This window comes from Danio rerio, chromosome 19 (assembly GCF_052040795.2).
Source record: "Danio rerio strain M-AB ecotype USA chromosome 19, GRCz13ab, whole genome shotgun sequence".
Lineage (NCBI taxonomy): Eukaryota > Metazoa > Chordata > Actinopteri > Cypriniformes > Danionidae > Danio > Danio rerio.
This window is the reverse complement of record NC_141039.2, coordinates 50,182,816-50,206,906: the sequence shown is the minus strand read 5'-3', so window position 1 is coordinate 50,206,906 and position 24,091 is coordinate 50,182,816. Positions and strand designations below refer to the sequence as shown.

The 24,091-nt window shown below is 36.0% G+C and overlaps 1 protein-coding gene across 1 annotated transcript in view; it reads right to left on the bottom strand.

Annotated features, from left to right (window-relative positions):
• Positions 1-1,931: 1,931 nt before the first annotated feature.
• ago4 (argonaute RISC component 4) overlaps positions 1,932-24,091 on the bottom strand; it is a 36,798-nt gene continuing 14,638 nt past the window's right edge. The window contains 9 exon segments of the mRNA NM_001252559.2: positions 1,932-2,054; positions 4,904-5,103; positions 7,163-7,264; positions 7,906-8,040; positions 9,815-10,130; positions 11,382-11,541; positions 14,654-14,838; positions 16,281-16,414; positions 20,731-20,859. Coding sequence (NP_001239488.1) covers positions 1,946-2,054; positions 4,904-5,103; positions 7,163-7,264; positions 7,906-8,040; positions 9,815-10,130; positions 11,382-11,541; positions 14,654-14,838; positions 16,281-16,414; positions 20,731-20,859 — 1,470 coding nt within the window. The 3' untranslated portion in view covers positions 1,932-1,945.

Sequence of the window (24,091 nt, the reverse complement as noted above, 5' to 3'; positions counted from 1 at the left end):
TAAATGAACGAAAGGAAAAGAGCTAGTCCACCATATGCACATTCCCACTGATTGATACAAGCAAAGTAAGTACATGAACAAGAGGAATCCAACCAACATCCACAAAGACTGAAAACTTGCAGCGTTATCATCTTCTCGGGTTAATAATATTGCTTCGCAGTGATGCTCATGATAGAAACTGGAATTAAATGTCATGTATCTGCCTAAAAAGGACACACGATAGCCAGGACTCGCCGTGACAGTTCGCTAATACAATTATTGCATGTTGCTCGTTTCCTTTTTCTTCTACGATCTCGGATCCAGCGTCCACGCCAGCGACAGGCTGGTGCTCAAACTCATTCATAGCAAACCTGCTGCTTTACGGATGGTTTATTACAAAAGTGTTTCCGCGAGCGTCCGCCTGACGAGGCGTGTGCGCTGGAGACCCTCGGCAGTGCTTTCTGCAAGTGTGTGTTCTGTGTCCTATGTTTAATACGCGAGAGAAAGTTCATCAAGAGATTCATAAACAAACACACACACACATAGAGAGAGAAAGTAGTAATAAACACACTTTTAAGTGTAAAATTCATATAACTGCTGCTGCTAATATCCGAAAACAAACAAACCATGTGTCATTTTAATGCTAAAATTTGATCGCAATATGAAAAAGTGGACGAAGCCAAGCATTTTGGGCCCTCGATACCAAACGCCAAGAGAAAACAAGCCGTATAAAAACAAACCAAACTTAAAAATCTCCATTTACAAGCACAAACGACTCCTGGATCGATGAGTTGCGCGATTGATTTGCCGACGACTGATCGATAAACATTAAAACGACAAGAACGACGATCATCTACTCTAACAAACTGTTAAAGTTTACCACAAAAAACCATTTATATTAAACTCTTACAAATCTGATTTGACTCTTATGTATAAATGCATAAAAGGAAGGGAGAGTGCTGTATGTCGCAAACCTAGCCAATCAGACGCCTGTGCAATGGCCACACATCCGTTGAGCGATCAATAACACATGCGCCGCTTCTGGACCAACACAAGCCTGCTTTTAAAAACAACCCCAGCGGCCTGTGGAGGGACCATGGGTAATGCTACTGCTACACAAAAACCATCAGCTTATCATCAGAGCCAAGAGGAATATGCTTATAGAGTTGTAAATATTTATACATATTTTTTTTTCCATATATCTATGTGTGTGTTAATATAAAAAAAGAAGAGGCATTTACAGCAGTTTGCTCCTAGATTTCCCTTTACAATTCAGTGGCCTGCACATTCACACATTCACACACACACTCAAACACACACACACACTAAATGGGAGCAGGGTAATGGGTATGTACAACCCAGGTCACCTCGTTTGTAAAAGACCATGAGGAGAGTCAACAAAAACAAAACCCCGCCCCCTTCGTTAACATGCAAGCCCCGCCCTCCCCTCCCTCCCTCCCACACAAAAAGACAAGATTCAGCCGATGGCGGCTTGAGGTAAAAGTAGACAGAGTCCAGCTTAGCCGAGAGAGCCAGAGCTGCCCTGACCGGTGGCGCAGGTTTTGCTCACACTCAGTGTATATTACAAATCAAAAAGACATTCAAAAAATCAAAACTAGAAAGAAAGGATAAAAATAAACGGTTAAAAATGGCTCAATTTGATTTTGTTTTTTTGTTTTGTTTTTCTGTGTGCATTGGAGGTCAGTGGCCCCTCAGTGCAGGACTGCTGGTAGAGGCTGGTTCTTCTGAGGCCGAACATTGTGGACTGGACTGACTGACAGACGGCCCCCGCTTCAAGAGAGAGAGATAACAGAGAGAAATACAGCATGAGAGAGAGAGAGCGAGATAATAGAGAGAGAGAGAGAGAGAGAGAGAGAGAGAGAGAGAGAGAGAGAGAGAGAGAGAGAGAGAGAGATAATAGATATAGCTGGAAGGAGTGTAGAAGTGCGCCTCCTGCTGGCTGTGGTCAGGCGAAGTACATGGTGTGCTGTGTGTCGTAGTGAATCTGCACAGCTTTCGCCAGCGCCTGCGGGTCTCGACCGTTGCTCTGTCCTGATACGTGACTGCCTTCAGCACTGAGACACAAAGCACACACACACACACACACACACACACACACACACACATCAATATACACTGTCCGGGATGTGTGTGTTACAGAAACTCTAAGGGGACCCATTATGCACTTTGACATTCCTTTTTTGCACATGGCAACTTTTTCAGTAATGTTAGTTTGTGTTTTTTAATTTAAATTGCAATGTAATAAGTTTATTAGTGTATGTGGGATATTCAGTGTATTCAGACCTACAGTATGGTCTGATTAGCTATTTCATACATTACTGTAGTTCAAACCATGCATTTTATTTGGCTAATTTTAGGCGATACGGAAAAACAAACAGCCTTTGCACACTTACCGTGTCGGTCGAAGACTGTTGAATGTATGTTCTCATTGACTGATTGGCACAGTTATGCATTCACAATGGTATGAACCGTTATAGGGGTGGTCAAATGTATATTTATATTACCTATTATTTCTATTATTGACATTATTATTTAAAATACAGTCCAGAGTGAACTACTTCTCTGTATTAAAGGGCTGACCCCCCCTATGCATTTTGTGTTTATCTCCTTCAGGCAGTGTTGCCAGATTGGGCGGTTTTGAATTTGATTGTGGGTAAAAAAATGGCAGGCGGGTTGACAAAATTTAGGCGGTTTTGAAACATGATTTTTATTTTATATATGCAACTTATTTAACAAAACATATGTGCTCCTACTCCATTCAGTTAGTACTTACCAGTGCATAGTGCAAACCGCCGGGTTCTACCCGCAAGAGTTGAAGAAAAGTTATCAATATCTGACTCCACTTCACGAGAAGTTAAACGCACAGCGGTTTATCATGACACTTTTATCAATCGTTTTTTCCGCAAGTAACAGCAAGAACAAGCATAGAAGCATTTTCTGATTGACAAGCAGCACCTAATTATATAAGAATTTAAAATGGGACAAATTTATATCCCAATTCAAAAGTAAAACACTCAAATAGGTAAGTGCAGTATGTGGGTGAGAGGGAGGGCAGGGTTTCGATGTGATCCAGTTATGTTGTGGTCCTGTGATGCTGGTGTTGGTTGCTGTATGGTTTATATATATATATACACACACACACACACACATATATATATATATATATATATGTATATATATACATACATATATACATACACATATATATATATATATATATATATATATATATATATATATATATATATATATATATATATACATACACATATATATATATATATATATATATATATATACATACACATATATATATATATATATATATATATATATATATATATACATATACATATATATATACACACACACACACACACACACACACACACACACACACACACACACACACACACACACACACATACATACATATATATATATATATATATATATATATATATATATATATATATATATATATATATATATATATATATATATATATATATATATATATATATATACACATACATACATACATACATACATACATACACACACACACAGTTAAAGTAGGTAGATTAATTAAATATCAATAAAATATTAATATAATATTATATGGGCGGGTTTTGGACAACTTTTCGGCTAGAAAAAGTCTGCTATATCTGGCAACACTGCCATCAGGAGGTGTTATTTAGGGGGATCAGACACCTCCAAACCCCCCTGTAATTTGCACACTGATTACACAGTGTGAAAAATTTAAAACGGGACAAATTTATACCCCATTTCAAAAGTAAATACTCAAATAGGTAAGTGCAGTATGTGGGTGAGAGGGAGGGCAGGGTTTTGATGGGATCCGGTTTTGCTGTGGTTCTGTGAGTGCTGGTGTTGTGTGCTGTATGGTTTAAAATATATAACAGTTAAACTAGGTTAATTAAGTAAAATATTGATCTAATATTTTGGGTGTTTTTTTGTGTGCGTTTGGGCGGGTTTTGGGCTGGAAAAAGTATGCTATATCTGGCAACACTGCCGTCAGGGGGTGTAATTAGGGGGATCAGACACCACCAAACCCCCTTGTAATTTGCACACCGATTACACAGTAGAAGAACTGGAAAAAAGTACAGATGGATACCAGTGCCGCATTACAAGTACAATACCAGTAAAAACCTGAACAGTACCCAACCCTACTAATTTCAAACCTTTCCATTGAACATAAGATATTTTGAATAAAGCTGGAAAACTAAGTACTAATGTCTACAATATGTGTTTTTCCTACAACAGAAGTCAATGGGTTACCGGCTTTAAGCTTTAATCAAAATATCTTCTTTTGTGTGCAGCAGAACTCAGAAACTCAAAAGGTTTGAAACCATTTCGAGTATGAATAAATAATAAATAAAAAAACTTTTAAAAAGAGATATTTCACCCAAAACTTTCAATTCATTCAGCGTTTATTCACTATTCGCTTGTTTTAAACCTGTTTAAATGTTCTCTTTTGTTGAATGCAAAAGTAGATATTTTGAAAAATGCTGAAAACTTCAAACCACTGACTTCCATAGCATTTGATTTTCTACTATAGAAGTCAATGGTTACCGGTTTTCAACATTTTTCAAAATATCTTCTCTTGTTTTTAGTAAACACAAAAGCTGACATTTTGAAGAAAGCTGAAAACCTGTAACCATTGACTTCCATAGCATTTAATCTTCTACCATGAAAGTCAATGGTGACAGGTTTTTCTAACATACCTTCGTCTGTGTTCAACAGAAGAAATAAACTCAAAAGGTTTAGAATGATAATTTTAGGATGAGCGCTCCATTTAACACCACATTTTCTTTTGTGTGACGAGCTCAACACGTATTTATGGTCACTTTACACAGGCTCTTAATACTGAAGTGTTACTAACCTGTCATGGTCTTTGTCCACTAAATGATAGCGTGCGCGGAAGGCCACTAGCCGGGCGTAGTAAGCTGGCGCGGGGATGGAGACGGAGCGGGTGCAGCGCACATAAGTGTGGCAGAGCTGGTAGGTCAAAAGCTGGAGCTCGTCAGCGGTGAAACAGTTGTCGTCCCACAACACGTGATAGTGAGAGGGACGGCTGGTGCCCTGCGGGAGAACACGGGGAAACAAATGAGTGAAAAAAAGTTCCACTATATACTGGGAACATATGCAATACACAATATTGCAATATGATTCTAGTGTTGCAATAACGATATTTTGGTCACACATAAACAAGTATGAACAATACTTGTACAGCATTTATTAATGCTAATTCAACATTTACTATTGCATTATTAACAAACAAATTCATGCTCGATAACATTAGTTAATAAACCGTGAGTAAACATGAACCACTGTATTTTTATTTGTTCATATTAGTAAACGCATTAACTACAATAAGGTTGCATTAGTTAATGCATTTACTAACATGAACAAACAATGAACAATACATTAACTAGTATTGTCAGTTCATGTTAACTCGCGTTGCATTAACTAATGTTCATAAGCATGAATTTGGATTTTAATAAAGCATTAGTAAATGTTAAACTATGATTAATAAATGCTTTTACATGTATTGTTCATTATCAGCTGATGTTAGTAAATACATTAAACCTTTTTGTAAAGTGTGACCGATATTTCGTGCTATAACTATAATTTTTATTGATGCTATTTCTTGTGATATATCTAACTAGTGCATTTCATCAGCAATTAAACAAATATACAGTCAAGCATGCCAAATTCTGACTTGTGGTCGGTTCTTCGTACACGGATTACTCAGTTAGCTGGATTTGGATATTGACGATTTGACATGATCCAGGATCGTTTCGTTCTTCAAAGCTGATCTGAGAGTTGTTGTCATGGCAACAGTTCTGCTAGCTCAAACCTGATCGGGAGCAGGTTCAATTCACGTAAACAGGATTAGATCGGCTCAGTTTAAGCAAAGGTAATACAAAAGTAGCCTACCGAATTCTGATATTTTCTTACAGTAGTAGTTATATACACTTGGGAAAATAGTAAATATTTTTAACTAATATATATATATATATATATATATATATATATATATATATATATATATATATATATATATATATATATATATATATATATATATATATATATATATATATATATATATATATTAATGAAATAAAGTTATACACATTAATACAATTATGCAATCTGCACCCTCGAAATGAAAGTATAAAGACTGCCACCTGGTGGTGCAAAGAGAAAACTTACTTATATGAACTTTTTAGATCGCTTTAGTACAAATTGTGTATAATAGAAATGAACAATGTGATTTTTTTTTAAAGGAAATAATACATTTATGCAGTCATAAACATGTTTTTATAGTTCACAAAAGTTGCAGACTCCTATACCAATATCAAAATGCTTTTGTAAACATCCAGTTATTCTTTACACCGATTAAAAAAACGGCTACTATAATAAATAAAATATTTTCTAAATGTAGAACTAAATGCATTGAAATACATGATGAATACTCTCCACACATGAAAGTGTAAAGCCTGCAGCTCACAACAAATGTGGAAGGTTATTGCTTGTCATATATAACAAACGGTTTACAGCTAATTTGATGTAATTTAGCTCATAATAATATAATAATTGAATATTAATTAGATGACGTCATTACGCTGTTGTGCTGTCAGCCAATCGTTGCATTGTTGATCATGATTGAGGATGGATAGATCTGTCCTTCACAACACATGCAGCGATCTCAGATCAGTTCATCCAGACATTCTAATCTGATTCACAAACTTGTTTGAAGAACTAAATTAGCCAGAGATCAGTTATCAAGATTAACAGATCCAGGATCTGCCAAATCATCTTAGATCATTTAAGCGAGGTACGAAGAACAGACCTCCGGTTTCCACAATGATGCCTCTTGTACATATTATTTTTATTATCGTTTGGGAGGAGGTGATGTCATTTCCGGTCAAAAACAAACTTGCTGGCCGTATGAGTAATTTTGGACTTCACTGTATAGAAATTAAATCCATGTAAAATGAATCTAATTTATTGCACTTCTCAGTGATGTGGATATTGCATATACTATTTCTGCAATAATTTTTCGCAATATTGTGCGGCCCCAATGTGAACAGTAACATCAAATGGATCAATGATGATATAAATGAAGGCTCACCTGGATGCCAGCATGGCTGCACAGGTAGAAGTCAAACTCTGAGGGGTGTGTGATGGTGCTGTCCACCGTAGTGCCTGCTGGGACGTTGCCACTCTTCCCAACCTGAGCCAAAGCAAAATAAGGTTCAGATGTCAGATTTAAGAGAGAACGCTGTGATGAACTGGCCATGATTTTGTTAGAGCTCGACTTATATGGCAGGAGTGTTGCCTTGACTGCATTCTGCTCCAAATCTGTTGGTGTTTTAAACATTGAGCTAACAGGCAATTGTTTGGCTCTGTGTCCGCAGCACAGCTCATTCTGACTATTACCGCCCACTCACACAGCTAGATAAACAAACTACAGTTGATTGTGTTTTTAACCAAACATGGGGTGCTTTAGGTGTTGGAGAACAAGCCAAAAAAGAAGAAAAACAAAACAAAAACAAAGCAGTTTTCACGAACAGATTAACACACATACTTTCTCACACACATAATTAAGACACACACACACATACACATTCAAATGCACACACGGGTAAAACATGCACATGTTTAAGTACACACACTCAAACACACACACATACTTTATGCGCTTTTGAAGTACATATGTGTTTGCTTTTACACACACACTTAAACTCAGACACACAAACACTCACGTCCTCATAAACCACCTCAGCATTGTAATACTAAGTTCATACCGATGCCATTATACAAATTTCTGTCCTTGTAAACCACCAAAACCAGGACACACACACACACACTCACCCTCTCGGCTTTGTCGGAGCAGAAGAGTCGAGTGTGGTGGCGTTTCTGCACTACGATGTATGTGATTCCCGGCCTGTAATCCTCTTCTAGACTGATGCAGGCTTTCCTGATGGCGATCAGCTCTGGCCACGCCACCTGACAAACACACATTAATAATCAATTAACACATTTATTGAACACTGGTTGATAATTACATGATTAAAATTGCATTTAAATGACAACAAAAATGATTTAAATTGCTAATATCTATATAAAGATGGAAGACACTGGATGTTTTTTGGTTGTTCTCCTCTGTTGTGCTCAGCAAATAACCAAATGCTGTATGCGTTTTTGTTTATTTCTATTACTGATGCTCATAAGTATCATCAAAGACTACAGAATATTATATATAGACTAAAGAATATTATAGAATAAAGTGACTTTGGTATTATTCATGATTATTATTGTGATAATTGAGATCAGCTGTGTGTACCAGCAATGAACAGTTGTATTGTTTGATTAGTATGGTGTATGAACCGTTATTGGTGCCGCCTCATGTTGATAAGCATCACAGGGTCTCACTTGCTTAAACACAAACAACCAAACTAAAATATTTCTGGTATGCTGAAACATTTTACATACCAATAATAATTTGGGGCATACTAAAACAGATGCACACCACATTATAAATAAAATAAATCCTGCTTTCAAATAGTATCAATGCATTTTTGGTGTGCTGCATTTGTGGATGCATTGACGAGATCATAAATCTTGCTTTCTAATATTATTAATGCATTTTTAATATAACGAAACATTTTATATACTAATAACCAATGGCATATTAAAACAATTGCATACGCCAGATTAAAATAAAATAAATAAATCCTGCTTTCAAATAGTATCAATGCATTTTGTAGTATGATGAAACATGGTACATGCTAATCATTTGGTGCATACTAAAACAGACAGAAATATTAAAATACAACAGATGCTGATTTCTAATACTATCAATGCATTTTTGGTATGCTGAAACATTTTACAAACTAATAATTAAAGGCATAACAAAAAACAGATGCACACACCACATTATAAATAAAATAAATTCTGCTTTCAAATAGAGTCAATGCATTTTTTAGTATGGCGAAACATTTTATATACTAATAACTTGGAGCATACTAAAACAGATGCTCACACTAGATTGAAATAAAATAAATATATCCTGCTTTATAATAGTATCAATGCATTTATGGTGTGCTTAATTTGGGGCATACTAGAACCGATGCATACACCAGATGATAAATGCTATGGTGCAGTGGTGAATTAAATACATGCATGTCCTGCGCTGGACTCGCCTGCTTCATTTGGCACTCATACTAAAACATTTTTAATATGTCGAAACAATTTACATGCTAATAATAATAATAATAATAATAATAATAATTTGGGGCATACTGAAACAGTTGCATACACCAGATTATAAATCCCGCTTTAAAATACTACCTTTGCCTTCTTGCTATGCTGCAACATTTTACATAATAATAATAATAATAATAATAATAATAATAATAATATGGGCCATACTAAAAGAGATGCATACATCAGATTAAAATAAAACAAATGCATGGTATGCTGAATTTCTGGCATACTGAAACAGATGCATACTCCATATTATAAATCCTGCTTTCAAACACTATCATTGCATTTTTGGCATGCTGAATTCGGGTCATACTAAAAAGATGCAGACACTAGATTACAAATCCTGCTTGCAAATAATTTAAATGCATTTTTTGCAATGCTAAAACATTTTATATACACTAATAATTTGGGGCATCATAAAACAGATGCATGCATTAGATTATAATTACTATTCATGCATCATCATCATCAGCAGTGTTGGATTAATTGCATGCATCTCCTGCGCTAAACTCACCTGCTTCATCTGGCCCTCAGAAACTCCTCCGCGGTAGTAGATAATGCGTGTGGGCTTGAATCGGGTGGATTTGTAGAACTGAATAAGCAGCTCGCGCACCATGTTGGTGAGATCCTGGATGACCTCCTGGCTGAAGAGCTGCTCCTGGGACAGATCCTGGCGGGACGTTTGCACACGTACGGTGGCGCAGTATCGGCTCGGGTGTCCGTCCATGCTTCCTACCACTGCAGCTATGGACGGCTTCTTCCCATCGCCCGCTGGAGGGTGAGTGACGTCCGCACCCAAGAAGATCACCGGCTGCTGGAACACAGAAGGCCTGCAGGGGGAAAAAAAGACAGGGGTAAAATGAACTAAATGAAAACATTACTTAATAAAAATAAATTATATAAAATAAATTCAATTAAAATATAAAAAAAAATTCAATACAATTTTTTTTATTATATTAAATAAATAAAAATAAATATTTTAAAGTTTTAAAGATAAAATTTATTAGAAATAAAAAAATTTAATCTTTAAAATAAAATAAAATTACATAATTAAAAAAAAAGTTTTATGAAAATAAATTAAAATTAAGAATAAGATTTAAATAAAATATAAAAATTGTATTAAAATAATATAAAATACAATGTATTAAAATAAAATATATAAAATTAAAATTTAATAAATATAATTTTATATAAAGTTTTATTAAAATAAATTTATATAAAAACAATTAAAGTGAAATATAAAAACTAAATTAATAAAATAAAACAATAAATTCCAAATTATAAAGTTAATAAAATAAAAAATTATAATGTATTAATTTATTAAAATACAAAAAATAAAAAATATATTAATAAAATTATTAAAATAAAATTAAAATAAAACAAAAAATAAAATAAAATATGGAAAAAAAATTAAGTAAAATATAATGAATAAAAAAATAAAAATGATAGAAAACCAAAACAAAATAAAAAGTAACATTTAAAAAGTAAACAAAACTGATCAGCATACAGTGATCAGATTCATATCAGATTCATAGCCCTTTTAGCACAGATAGATTTCACTTAACTGGAAACAAAAGAACTCTCCACACTGCTCAGCACTTACATTAAACAAAATAATGTTATCACCTTAAAATGTTAGACTTCACAATGCACATGCACAAAGACACAATGTCAATCAAAGTGTCTCTGCAGACGGTTTTTATCAAGTCTGATTACACCAAATGAAAATTTTATTTTTCATTAGAAGCTTGTTATATTCACACACTGCTGACACACAACGATGTTCAAACCCTTATAAAAGCGATTTCTGCATAATAGATCCCCCTTTAAAAACCTCCCATGATTGGCAGTCCTGTTGCTAGGTGACAGGATTATTTTTATTTAAGTGGACTAAAAATGGAGATTTCATGCATTAAGCATTGTTTGAGGGCCACTCTGCATTTACATGTGATGGTTACAATCTAAAGCCACAATAGAAGGAAAAAAACTCCTTTTAAATTAGATACGATGACATGAACGTTTTCTTTTGTATGCAACAGTTAAAAAAAAAAAAAAAAAAAAAAAAAAGCACAAAAACGCACCTCTGATGTGGCACCAGCACATTGTTGATGCCTCCTAGTTTGGCGTTGATCTTCAGACAGAGGTTGGAGAGTGTCTGAGGAGACGTTTTTACCACGTTCTTCACCTGAACACACTGAGTGGCCATTCCCAGGAGAGTGTCTCCCACACGCTTCACCTCCGCTACACACACACACACACACACACACACACACACACACACACACACACACACACACACACACACACACACACACACACACACACACACACACACACACACACACACACACACAATTCAGTATGACAGCAGCTGCGTTAACTTTACCATTTATATTGTGCAAAATAAAACTGCAAATTAAAAAAATATGCCTGATTTAGCGGAAACACCCATATAAAAATCACTTGCAAAACAACTTGCACGAGGCGGTTTTTCAGCAAATCGATGTAATGTATATAAACTAGGGCTGTCAAAATTAGCGACCTCCGCAAAAAAACCTCCGCATTTCGGGACTCGTGTGGTCCTTTAAGTTAATCAAAAAAAAAAAAAACTCTAAATCAGTATTATCTTAATCATAAAAGTGGAGTATTGGTGTCCATGTAAATGTACTGTAGTGAAAGTGGCAGATGAAGTCGCAAGCCGTCCAAGACAGCCCCATTCTCTGCCTTTAAAGGGTCACGAAACACCAAAACACATGTTTTGAGCTGTTGACAGTCGTATGTGTCCCACACGGCTAAAAACACTATTAGGACACCTATATTTCACTAAAAAGTGTAAATTGGTTGTTTTTGCGTTATTTCAAGCAAATTCGTACTTCCGGTTTGAAACTAATTTTTGAAGCTGCGTCACGGTCATGAGATAATAGCGTGTATTCCAGCGTGCAGACTGGACGTCTGTGCCAGAGTGTGTCTTATTACGTCTTACAGTGTGCTGCATTAATGCATGAGTAAAGCTTGGTTCAAACCAATCAGCGCGCTCTATTGTGCAACTTCATTAATATTCATTACTGTCATAGTGTTTAGACGACAGAGACGCCACGTTGTGTTGGCAAAACAAGCGTGAAGTGTTGCTTTTATAGTTTGCTGCAGTGAAGTTTTGTTTTCATTTTCTCTCTGTGAGAGCTCAGCTGGAGTCACGTGAGGATTAACAGTGTACGCGACGCGCGACAACAATAACTTGCGTGTCTATGGAGGATTATTGTTTACCTGAGAGCTGTTCTCATCTGCAAACGCTGAGATCCGGATTCACTTGTAGTCTCCTCTTAATAAAGACACGGCTCTAGTTGCTGGTGATTGTCCTGTCTCTACAGATTTGGTAAGTGAGCGACCAGTGCTCTTTGTTTATTTAGTTCGTATTTTATTCGTATCAAACAAACTATTGCACCGAGTGTAAACAAGTTAGCACTAACAGTTACAACCAAACTATAACCTCGTGTTGGATTTTGTGACCGGAATAACACACGCGGCTTCCTGACACTACCTGCCGTGTGCATCTAAGTTTCCGGGAAATGCAGAGTTTTTTTTCTCTCATTCGCCGTGCGGTACCAAACATTGCATGAAAAATACACGCTTAGAGCAGTTCCTCGAATCAAATATCACGTTGTCGCAAGGGACAAGAATGAATTTCCTGAATAAAACAGCCAAACTGCAGTTAAAGTCCACCATTTAATAATTTGGCAAATAATTTGACTACAGATGTCCATGTAGGTTAAACATCACTTTCTACTGTGTGTGTGATTTTTGACACTGAAACTCGCGTGTGCCCAAATGGACACTCCCACACCCTCCCACTTTTCTTCCTCCGACACTCCCCCCTAAACAGAGCTGGACACGCCCACTTTTCTGGCTTTTTCCAAAGTAGAGGTGTGAAAACACCCTGCTGAAACGAGGGGGTTTCATGGCCTTTTAAGCTACATCCATGAGCCCTGCTTCTCGTTGCTGTGTCAGAATCCTTGCTTGTGAAATACAGCCAGACTTTAGAACGCTTAGTTTAAGCAAATTTGATGAACGATTCATCAACATGCATGATTGCGTTTGTGTTGATGAATCACTGGGTCCGCTGTACTGCACGAGTTGTCTGTCTGTCTGTCTGTCTGTCGTCCACTTAAGGCTGATTTATACTTCTGCGTCAAACAGCGGCATATGCTACGGCGTTGACGCATAGCCCAAGCTCTATAATTGGTCGGCTTGGTATCGCTGACGAGTCTGGGCGGGACCGAGAGCCGCGTGAATGGCGCGAACCCAATGTAGCGATTGTTTACAAGTGTGGAGTCCTGCGAAGGAGCTCCGGATGGAAAGTTTTGTTCTGTGTTTACCTCATAGTTAAAGTTGTTGCACATCCGCCGGTTCCTGCCTCAAAATGAGCGAGTTTGAGCCGCTTGTTCATCCAGGAAGTGTTCAGGAAAAGTAAAACAGCAGTGAAGAAACTCAACACAAGGAACATTTACATCTCACTGCCCACTAGCGTTTCGGAAGTGTTAATGCAGACCAACAGAGACAGCAGCAGAAGTATAAATGCACAGCTACACACGTTGCATGCACTGTGGGTTACGCCGGTCACTTGATGCAGCAGTATAAACCAGGCTTTAGAATCCAACATGGAAATCATTTTTGTTTGTTATTGCCATTGATTGTTTTGAAATTTAAATGGCACTTAAATGCCTTTGTTTTTATTACTGTAATAAATACGCCGTTTTGTGATAAATCATAATTAATTGCATAAAAAGTGTGATTAATAACGTACATTTTTTTAAATCATTTGACAGCCCTAATTTTATATTTTGTTTTTAAAATATTTCTGAAATGTTGTTTAAGAGAGCAAAGAAATTTTCACAGTATGTCCTATAATATTGTTTCTTCTAGGGAAAGTTTGTTGAGCTGGAACTCATAGCATTTTAAAAACAATATTGAAACCAAATATATTTTTTCAATTGTCTTTTTCAGAGGCTCAGTGGTTAGCACTGTGGCCTCACAGCAAGAAGGTCTCTTGTTCGAGTCTCGGCTGGGTCAGTTGGTGCTTGTGTGGAGTTTGCATGATCTCCTCATGTTGGCGTGGGTTTCCTCCGGGTGCTCCGGTTTCCCCCCCAGTCCAAACACATGCGTTATAGAGGAATTTAAGAACTGTGTTTGAGTGTTTCCCAGTACTGGGTTGCGGCTGAGAGGACAGGTTGTAGTCGTATAACATTTACGTAATTAATGTTATTACTTCAGAATAGTTTTGTGCAGATTTGTAATGGAAGAGCAGCTAATGTCAAAATCCCGGGTGTTTGCTGTGCTTTCAGTGATCTCTCTTTACCATAGACAGGTGTTTTTCCGGGCAGGATGACCACGATGAGCTGCAGGCCCACGTAAGACATCTTGAGATGCTTGAACATGGGCTCCACACTGTCTGCACCCTGGGCGTATTTGCAGAAGCACGGCTGGCCTTGGATCGGCATCCCAGCATCCTTGGAAATCTTGCGCAGCTGGTCAGTGAAACTCCTTTAAAAAAAGACAAGAATCAATAACCAGGTGCATCTCGACATGTTTATAGCATAACCACACCTTAGAAATGATGTGAACTAATGATTTTGTTGTGTTGCTGGGTTTCAGAGGAAGTGGGCACATGATTCATAATGCATTGCATGATTTGATGATACCACCCATCTAATAAAGTGTCATTAAATGTAGTCCTGTTAACACATTTCAGCTTGAAAATGTAAAAATAAGACGAGAGTTAAAATGTAATCAATGTTTTTATAAAAAAAAATATATATGGAGAAAAAGTAAAAATTTATGAACTAAATAAAAAAAAAAAAAAAATATATATATATATATATATATATATATATATATATATATATATATATATATATATATATATATATATATATATATATATATATATACACACATTTATTATTATTAAACACATTAAACTGGATAATCTAATCAAATGGCTATTTGTGTGTGTGTGTGTGTGTGTGTGTGTGTGTGTGTGTGTGTGTGTGTGTGTGTGTGTGTGTGTGTGTGTGTGTGTGTGTGTGTGTGTGATACATTCATAAATTTACTTAAAAGAGGAAAATGATCCAATATTTTCAGAATGCATAAACATTCAATTGACAAACAGATTTAAAACTGGAAAATGACTTTTTTTATCAAAATAACTTAACACTTAATTGTTAACAGTTATGAATAACATTTATGAGCATAAATATATAATAAAACATTAAAAGCATTATTCATTTAAGTTAAACACTGTTCACACAGATTAAAGTGCAATTAATTATTAGCAGAGACAACTTTAATTTATTTGAATAATGTATTAAGAACTTTGTTGGTTCGTGTAGTTAACTAACAAATAAAACACTTTATTAAATATCATCATCCTAACAATAATCCTAATACACAACAGTAATATCAACTATAATACACCTAACAAACAATACTACACTAAAGAATATAAAAATTCAAAAATCATCATAATTCATCATCATCATCATCATCATCATCATCACAATAATCCTAATATGCATAACAGTAATATTAACCATAATAATAATAATATACCTAATGTACACAATACACAAACGTTCACACATCATTATAATAATTTAAATCATCATCATCATCATAATAGCCCCTAATAATATACATTATTGTAATATTAACCACAATACAACTAATAAACAATACACCAAAAATATACAAAAATTCCAACACAACAAGAATAATAATAATAAATAAATAATAGTAATAATAATAATAATAATAATAATAATAACAACAACAACAATAAAAACAACAACAAAATTATTATTATTATTACTACTATTATTATTATTATTATTATTATCATCATCATTGTTGTTGTTGTTATTATTATAAAAGAAAGCAATATATAAATAATAAATAGCTTCAATAAATATAAGAGTGATTCTTACTTGAGCAGGTCCTCTCTGCATTGTTTCTGAGGGGCGAAGCAGGCCACGGCCCAAACCTTGATCTCTATTCCGGCATAAAACTGCTTCCCCCTCATGTCCCAGACGCCCTGGTTGGGTGTGGCCACCGTCTTATTCTGGGGAGAGAGTCCCTACACTCTTAGTGAACCCCTCGGCCTGACCAGCAGATGCACACTTTACTCAACATCCTCCCCTGTAACTAGGGCTGCACAACATATCATTTCAGCATCGATATGCAAGAGGATGAAGCCTTTTCACGAGACTGTTATGATGCACTTATTGGTCATCAGCTTCTTAAATTCTTTAAAGTTCTTAATATTTAGTTTATTTTTAACCTATAAACATTTATATGTATTTATGTGTGTATTAAATCATCTTTGCATGAAATTATAACAATTACAGTGCATGTAATGATGCGTATATGGGAGCAGGACAGTAATTCTGACATTATTCCCTCTTCTGCCTGTCGTTATCAGTCTCACACTATTGTTTTCCTCTTTCTGAAAGACTTGAGAACACCATCCTGGACTTTTTCTTGTATTATTTCAGCAAATAGGATTGTAAAATAATGATTTGTTGTACCAACTATGATAACTTCTGCTGTTCAGAAACACGCAGATGTGCACATAAACCCGTTGCACATGTTGTGATGTGACTTGCAAATGTGAAATGTTGAGTCTGAATTAAAGTTGAGCTACAGAACATTTGTAAAGTCACAGCTCAGTTCAGTCATAATGGAGTGAAGGTTTATCATTTGCATGTGTTTTAATGCCTGTGACTGAGCATTGCAAGAGAGCCATTTGAGCACGAAGAACTATAGTGTTTGGATGTGTAACAGATTTATTGTATGCATTTATCTCTACACAATTTGTTTTGTTTCTAGTCCAAACATCCACATTTCAATGTGAAAACAAGATTATTTTATCCCATTGGCAGATAATTAAGCTTGTTTTGAGGAAAAACTATTCATCTAGACTTATTTCTTCTGAAAGTGAACACAAAACAACTTGATTTAAACTTTAGATATTTGGACAAGAAATGAGACAAAGCATGTATGAGAAGTTTCTTTGCATTGTTGTTATCCAATTTTTGTACTTAAATTGTTCGACTCCCTAGAAACTGCCAAATAGAGCTACTCAAACCATCTTGTGAAGTTGTATTCATTCATTTTCATTTCTCTTCATTCGGCTTAGTCCCATTATTATTAATCTGGGGTCGCCACCGCGGAATGAACCACCAACTTATCCAGCAAGTTTTTATGCAGCGGATGCCCTTCCGGCCGAAACCCATCTCTGAGTTGTATTCATATCGCAATGAATAAAATATCGAAAAATCTGATTTTCCAGTATTGTGCAGCCCTAGTGCTACCCCTAAACCAACCCAACCTGTGTCTGGCAGGCCTGGCCAATAGCAGAGAGTGCAGAAAAGCCCCAATGATTAGAAACAGATTATTATATAACCCCTTAACTGAACACAGATATAAAAACGACATGTTCAACTTAATGTCAATCTTCAATGCTTCAGTGATTTAAGCTTGGTCTCATTTTAAAGACAGACAGACGTCACGTCAGATTGTAGCTGAAGTAAAAAAAATTAAAAGTTAAATATAAGTTATGTGCCTTAATGTTTATGTATACAAAATAAATGAATATTTTAATATACTGCATGAAATGTCAATTTTAGGCTAAAACTGTTTTTTTTTTTTTTTTTTAAGGTGGCGAAAATCAAAACTAAATATCTGAACAAATTATATTCCAAATTTGAAGTTGATCCCACAAAAACTGAGCTTTAATTATGATTGTTTGTGTGCAGCACAATATAAAACAGTGAGCGAATATGTATTCAGAAGTCTTAGACCTTTCCAATGAGGTTAACATTAGGGTTTAATAAAAAAGAAAATTGATGTAAACGTTAGCGAGTATCAGTTAAGGGGTCAATATTGCAAAAGGGCATTAAAGAACTAGCTGTAAAGCATAAAAGTCAATTAATGCATTAATAAATCATTCACTGAAGGAAGAAATGCATGTTAAAGTTAATACAGAACAGAAACGCTCCAGTGTTCAGGGATATGAATAAATATTATAGGTACAACTCTTACTTCAACATTAACTTTTTCATGAAACCTACCTGCATTTAAGTGTGTTCAAAACATGAGCACATTATTGAAGATAATAATGCTGTTGTTTCTTGTTTGAAAGGAGAGGATTGGCACTTTAATTTGATAAATAATATGGTCATATATTCATGGCCAAAAATATTCTGAGGGCCGTCAAATTTAGATGAAAATCATAAAAAAAAAAAGCTGGCAGTAGCTGGCAACTAAAAAAATGCTGGCAGGGAAGGGGTTAATATGATAAGTTGAAATGTATTGTAAAAACAATATAATTACAAACAAATCTATACAGAATGAGATATAATAAATTGTAAAATAAACAAAATCCCTGAAGACTGAAGCATTTGAAAATACAATCATTCAAAAGCACTTACAACAAGCACACACACACACACACACACACACACACACACACACACACACACACACACACACACACACACACAAAGCAAAATGTTAAATACGGACACAGAATTAAGACTCTGGGTTAATTGTAAAAATAATAATAATAATAATAATAATAATAATAAAGCTCCCAATGTTATTGCAAAGTATAAATTAGAGACAGTAATTAAATACAATTGAGCAGAAGAGATACGAGTTTGCAGATCTCTTGCAGTTACATGCAACAGCTTTCCCATCTGAACCAACAGCGGCACAGTTTGCAAAAGGGAGGGCAATTTAATCAAGAGGTTATTATTATTATCATCATTTCACAGGAATGAAGACAAGACTCCACTGGTACTGTAGGGTCAATTATAAAACAAGGAAAAACTCATTCCGATTCAGACAGAAAATGATGCACATTTCATATCAATTCGTTTACATACAGTTATATTAAGTATAGTGATGCAACAGCAAAAAATAAGAAAACAACATTAATATTAGAGCTATTGCAGTATTCACATTAGGGCTGTGCAATTAATCAAAATCGAATCAATTTGAAACGACGCAATTAGCAAACTTTCAAAGGGCTGCGATATGAAAGCGATATTAATATATAAATATAACACAAATATGCATCCAAAAGCAAGTGTCTGACTGTGTGACAGGCTTGCTAGCCAATTGAATGAGAGCACACTTATTCTGCCCAATCACCACGGCTCAAAACAAAAGCATGTACCGCCCACCATTAATTAATACATAGAGAGTGCGGCGGTGCAGTAATGTGATGCATATAAAATATAGAATGCCTACACAGTGTGTGTATATAGGCTATGATTATACAGAAAGTTTTTAAAAAATTTATAAACAATCATATACATATATAAACAGTTAAAACATGCTGTGTTCCTTCTATTTAAAGTGTGTGCTGCATATTATTGAGAATACTATTATTATTGAATATTATTAATTTTGAGAATATTAAATTGCAAATAAAAATCGAAATTGCTCCCATTAATAAAGTGCAAAAAAAAATTAGCAATTCATCCCCCCCCCAAATTGCACAGCCCTAAATCACATCGACTGCATGAGACTTGAGCTGCTCTGAGATATTAAAGGGGACCGATTAGTTTGAGCTCAAAATAGCACACGTTTTCTAGCTCTCTGAAACTGACCCATTTAGGCTTCGATGCTAATTGTGGTGTTTTGGTGACTGTGGCTTTAAATGCAAACGTGATTGTGCTCTTTTCAAAAGAGGGCGGAGCTACAAACCCCTGTGCATCAGCATAGCGGCAGATTGACAACAGGACTAGCGTTATCACTCAAGTCTGCATGTGTGCTACAGTGTGTGCTTCTGTCAGTCTATGCCAGGGGTCACAAAACTTGTTGCTGGAGGGCCGGTGTCCAGCAGATTTCACCTCCAACCCTAATCAAACAAACCAGGATAAGCTAATCAAGGTCTTACTAGGTACACTTGAAACATTCAGGCAAGTTGAAGCTAAACCCTGCAGGGACACCAGCATCCTCCAGGACTGAGATTGGTGACCCCTGGTCTATGGAGACTCCTGTTGTCTGCTGTTCATTTATGCTACATCTAAAACTCCACATCTTTAATCCTCTTAGTCTTCAGCAGCTCAAACACTCTAATGGCTAATAGACAATGGAAAGGCTGGCTATATTCACACATTGATGCCACACAACGGTGTTTAAAAGAGATTTTTGCATAATAGGTCCCCTTTTAAAAGTAGTTTCAGAATAGCTTATTCTAAAGAAACACATCAGTGGAGTCTGATCCGTATTCCTCTGGTTAGTACATTCAGTCCACACACACACTCAGACAGACAGGCATGCGTTTGCTCTGGCCCACCCGTACTCACCCTGCACCCGAGCCCCAGTACTCACCCTGCTACAGTCCCTGCCAGTGTCTGTACTCACCCGGCCCCCATACTGCAGCATGGGCGCTGGGAGGACCCGCCCTGTCACCTCGGTCATGTCATTGTGCACCACAATGCCAAACTCTTTCAGATAAGGGTCGGGCCCGCCAACCATACTGTTGCTTTTGACCTGAAAGAGTTTACAGGAGCTTCATCAGTCATACTACATTATATTATAATGACAGCATGTATAATGATAGCATGTGAAGAGTTTGCATGCTAACATCTCTAAATGCCGTCTGAAATGTCCTGAAATTAGTCATTTATCTCAGCCTCGTACATTTATGTTGAGTTATTTGACTTTAAAAGATGAAAATAAATGTACCACCACTATGAAAGTTAAATTACTGAGTACACAGAGGAGTCAGAGAAAATGCTAATTTCAGGAGAAAATACCAAACAGCATTGCGCTTTATGCATCTAAACTAGTGTATTTATGCATGTATGCTTGACTTTGAATTGTTATATTTGGATTTAATGTACTTGTAATTCTGGCTTGGGTTGCATTATTATTTGTTGTTGTATAACTTGTAGCACTTTGAGTTTAAGTGCATCAAATAAAATTATTATTATTATTATTATTATTATTATTATTGCATGCATCTTTTACTTCTGTACTTTTTTTATGTTTGTAATTCACTTTTAGATGCCATTTTTAAAAGGTGTTATATAAAATAAAGTTTTTTTTTATTTAGTGCTGGGCAATAGTTAATCAATATGATATGGGTGTTTATAATACAAATCATGTATAAATTTAAATCAGTGTGACAAAATTGTTTTGAATATTTTTGTTTCCATGCATGCACGTGTGTGTATTACATGTGAATAATTTGTATGTGTGTGTTACATATTTTTTTCAAAACATTTAGAATGCAATTATTTGTGAATTAAGACAATACATGCGAATTGCTATGAAAGCATTTATAAATAACTAACATTAAATATAATTAAAGCTGCAAGCAGCGATGATAGGGACCTCGCACCCAGGCTCACCGCCGCCCGGTAGCCTCAGGATAACAGAGAACAGCGAACAATATTAATTTCAGCCGATATATATAAAGAACCTGAGAAAAAATCACAGATTTATGCAAAACTTCCTCCTGTCAGCAGGTGGCGCTATAACTGTGACTCAAGATCGGCATGTAGATGTCTTTAGGAGAGGCATCTCATCTAACCTGTGAATTTTCAGGCAGATCGGACATTGTTTGGCTGAGTTATAAGCCAAACTACCTTCTGCTATCAGGTGGCGCTATGACTGTGACTCAATATTGTTATGTGAATGTGTTCAGGGGAGGACTTTTATCAACCATGTGAAGTTTCAGGCTGATCGGACTTTGTGTGGTTGAGTTATGAGGACTTCCTGTTCCATGGCGAAGCGTTGAGGTTTGTCATGCTGCCACAGACACGCCCTTCTGTGAAAATTTCAGACCCTAACAAAATGTAATTGCTAGAACTTTCAGATAACAACCAACCAAACTTGGAGCTGATACGAAAAATTTTGTGGGAGGAGTTTATTACTCTGTAAATCATGACATTTCTTGTGGCCAGCAGGTGGCGCTGTAACTGTATCTGGATATTGGCATGTAAATGTGTTCAGGTCAGGACTCTTATTAAACATGTGAATTTTGAGGCAGATTAGATAATGCATGCCTGAGTTATAATGACTTCCGATTTTGTGGCGAATCGTCAAAGTTTGCGAGGCCGCCACGGACACGCCCATTGACAAAAACTCTAAAGCTTCACAATTTAACATCGCCAAGGCCTTTAGATGACAAAACCTAATTTTGGTGTCGATCAGATAAAATCCCTAGAAGGAGTTCGTTAAAATACAACGCCTGGAAATGGCAAAAATGCCACTTATTTGCCGCAGGAAGTTAAAAATATCCGACTTCTTGTTGGGTTTGAGATATGGCTCCAAGAGACTTTTTCGTATGTTTTGGCGTGGTTGAGGTGTGTGCCAATTTTCGTGCATGTGCGTGATTCGTAGATCAGGGGCTCGTCCGTTTAATTTTTATAGGTGGCGCTGTCGAGTCATTTTGCCACGCCCACTTTACTATTGTTATGGGGATGTGTTCGGGAAAGGACTTTTATCAAGCATGTGAAGTTTTAGGCTGATCGGACTTGGTGTGGTTGAGTTATAAGGACTTCCTGTTCCATGGCGAAGCGTTGAGGTTTGTCATGCCGCCACAGACACGCCCCTCTGCGAAAACTCTAGATCTTCACAATATATCATCGCTAGAGCTTTCAGATAACACCACTCAAATTTGGTGCTGGTACAATAAAGTTTGTGGGAGGAGTTTGTCACACTGTAAAACATGTCATTTCCTGTGGCCAGCAGGTGGCGCTATAACTGTATCTGGATAGTGGCATGTAAACGTGTTCAGGTCAGGACGCTTATCAAGCGTGTGAATTTTGAGGCAGATCGGATAATGTATCACTGAGTTATAATGACTTCCTGTTTTGTGGCGAATCGTCAAAGTTTGCGAAGCCGCCACGGACACACCCATCGACGAAAACTCTAAAGCTTCGCAATTTAACATCGCCAAGGCCTTTATATGACAAAACCTAATTTTGGTGTTGATCGGATAAAATCCCTAGGAGGAGTTCGTTAAAATACAACGCCTGGAAATGGCAAAAATGCCACTTTTTCGCTGCAGGAAGTTAAAAATATCTGACTTCCTGTTGGATTTGAGATATGGCTCCAAGAGACTTTTTCGTATGTTTTGGCATGTTTGAGGTGTGTGCCAATTTTCGTGCATGTGCGTGATTCATGGATCGGGGGCTCGTCCGTTTAATTTTTCTAGGTGGCGCTGTAGAGTCATTTTGCCACGCCCACTTCCGAGACCCATAATAAACGTAAATTTTCGCCACTTCTGAGGCGTGTGCAAAGTTCCGTGAGTTTTCGGGCATGTTTAGCCCCTCAAAATCGCGATTCATTCCGGAAAAGAATAATAATAATAATAATAATAATAATAATAATAAACGGAGCAATTCCAATAGGGCCTTGCACCGTTCGGTGCTCGGTCCCTAAAAATTCTAATAAAAAAATATATATAAAAATATTTTTATAATTAAAAAAATAGAAAAGTATTTAATTAAATAAACCAAATGAAATAATAAAATAAAAAACAGAAATTTAATTAAACCCAATAAAATAATAAAATAAAAAACAGAAATGTATTTAATTAAACCCAATAAAATAATAAAATAAAAAACAGAAATGTATTTAATTAAACCCAATAAAATAATAAAATAAAAAACAGAAATGTATTTAATTAAATAAACCCAATAAAAAAATAGGACAGAAATTAATAAACCAAATAAAAAAAAAAATAAAATAATTTAAAAAAAACCAAGCCAAT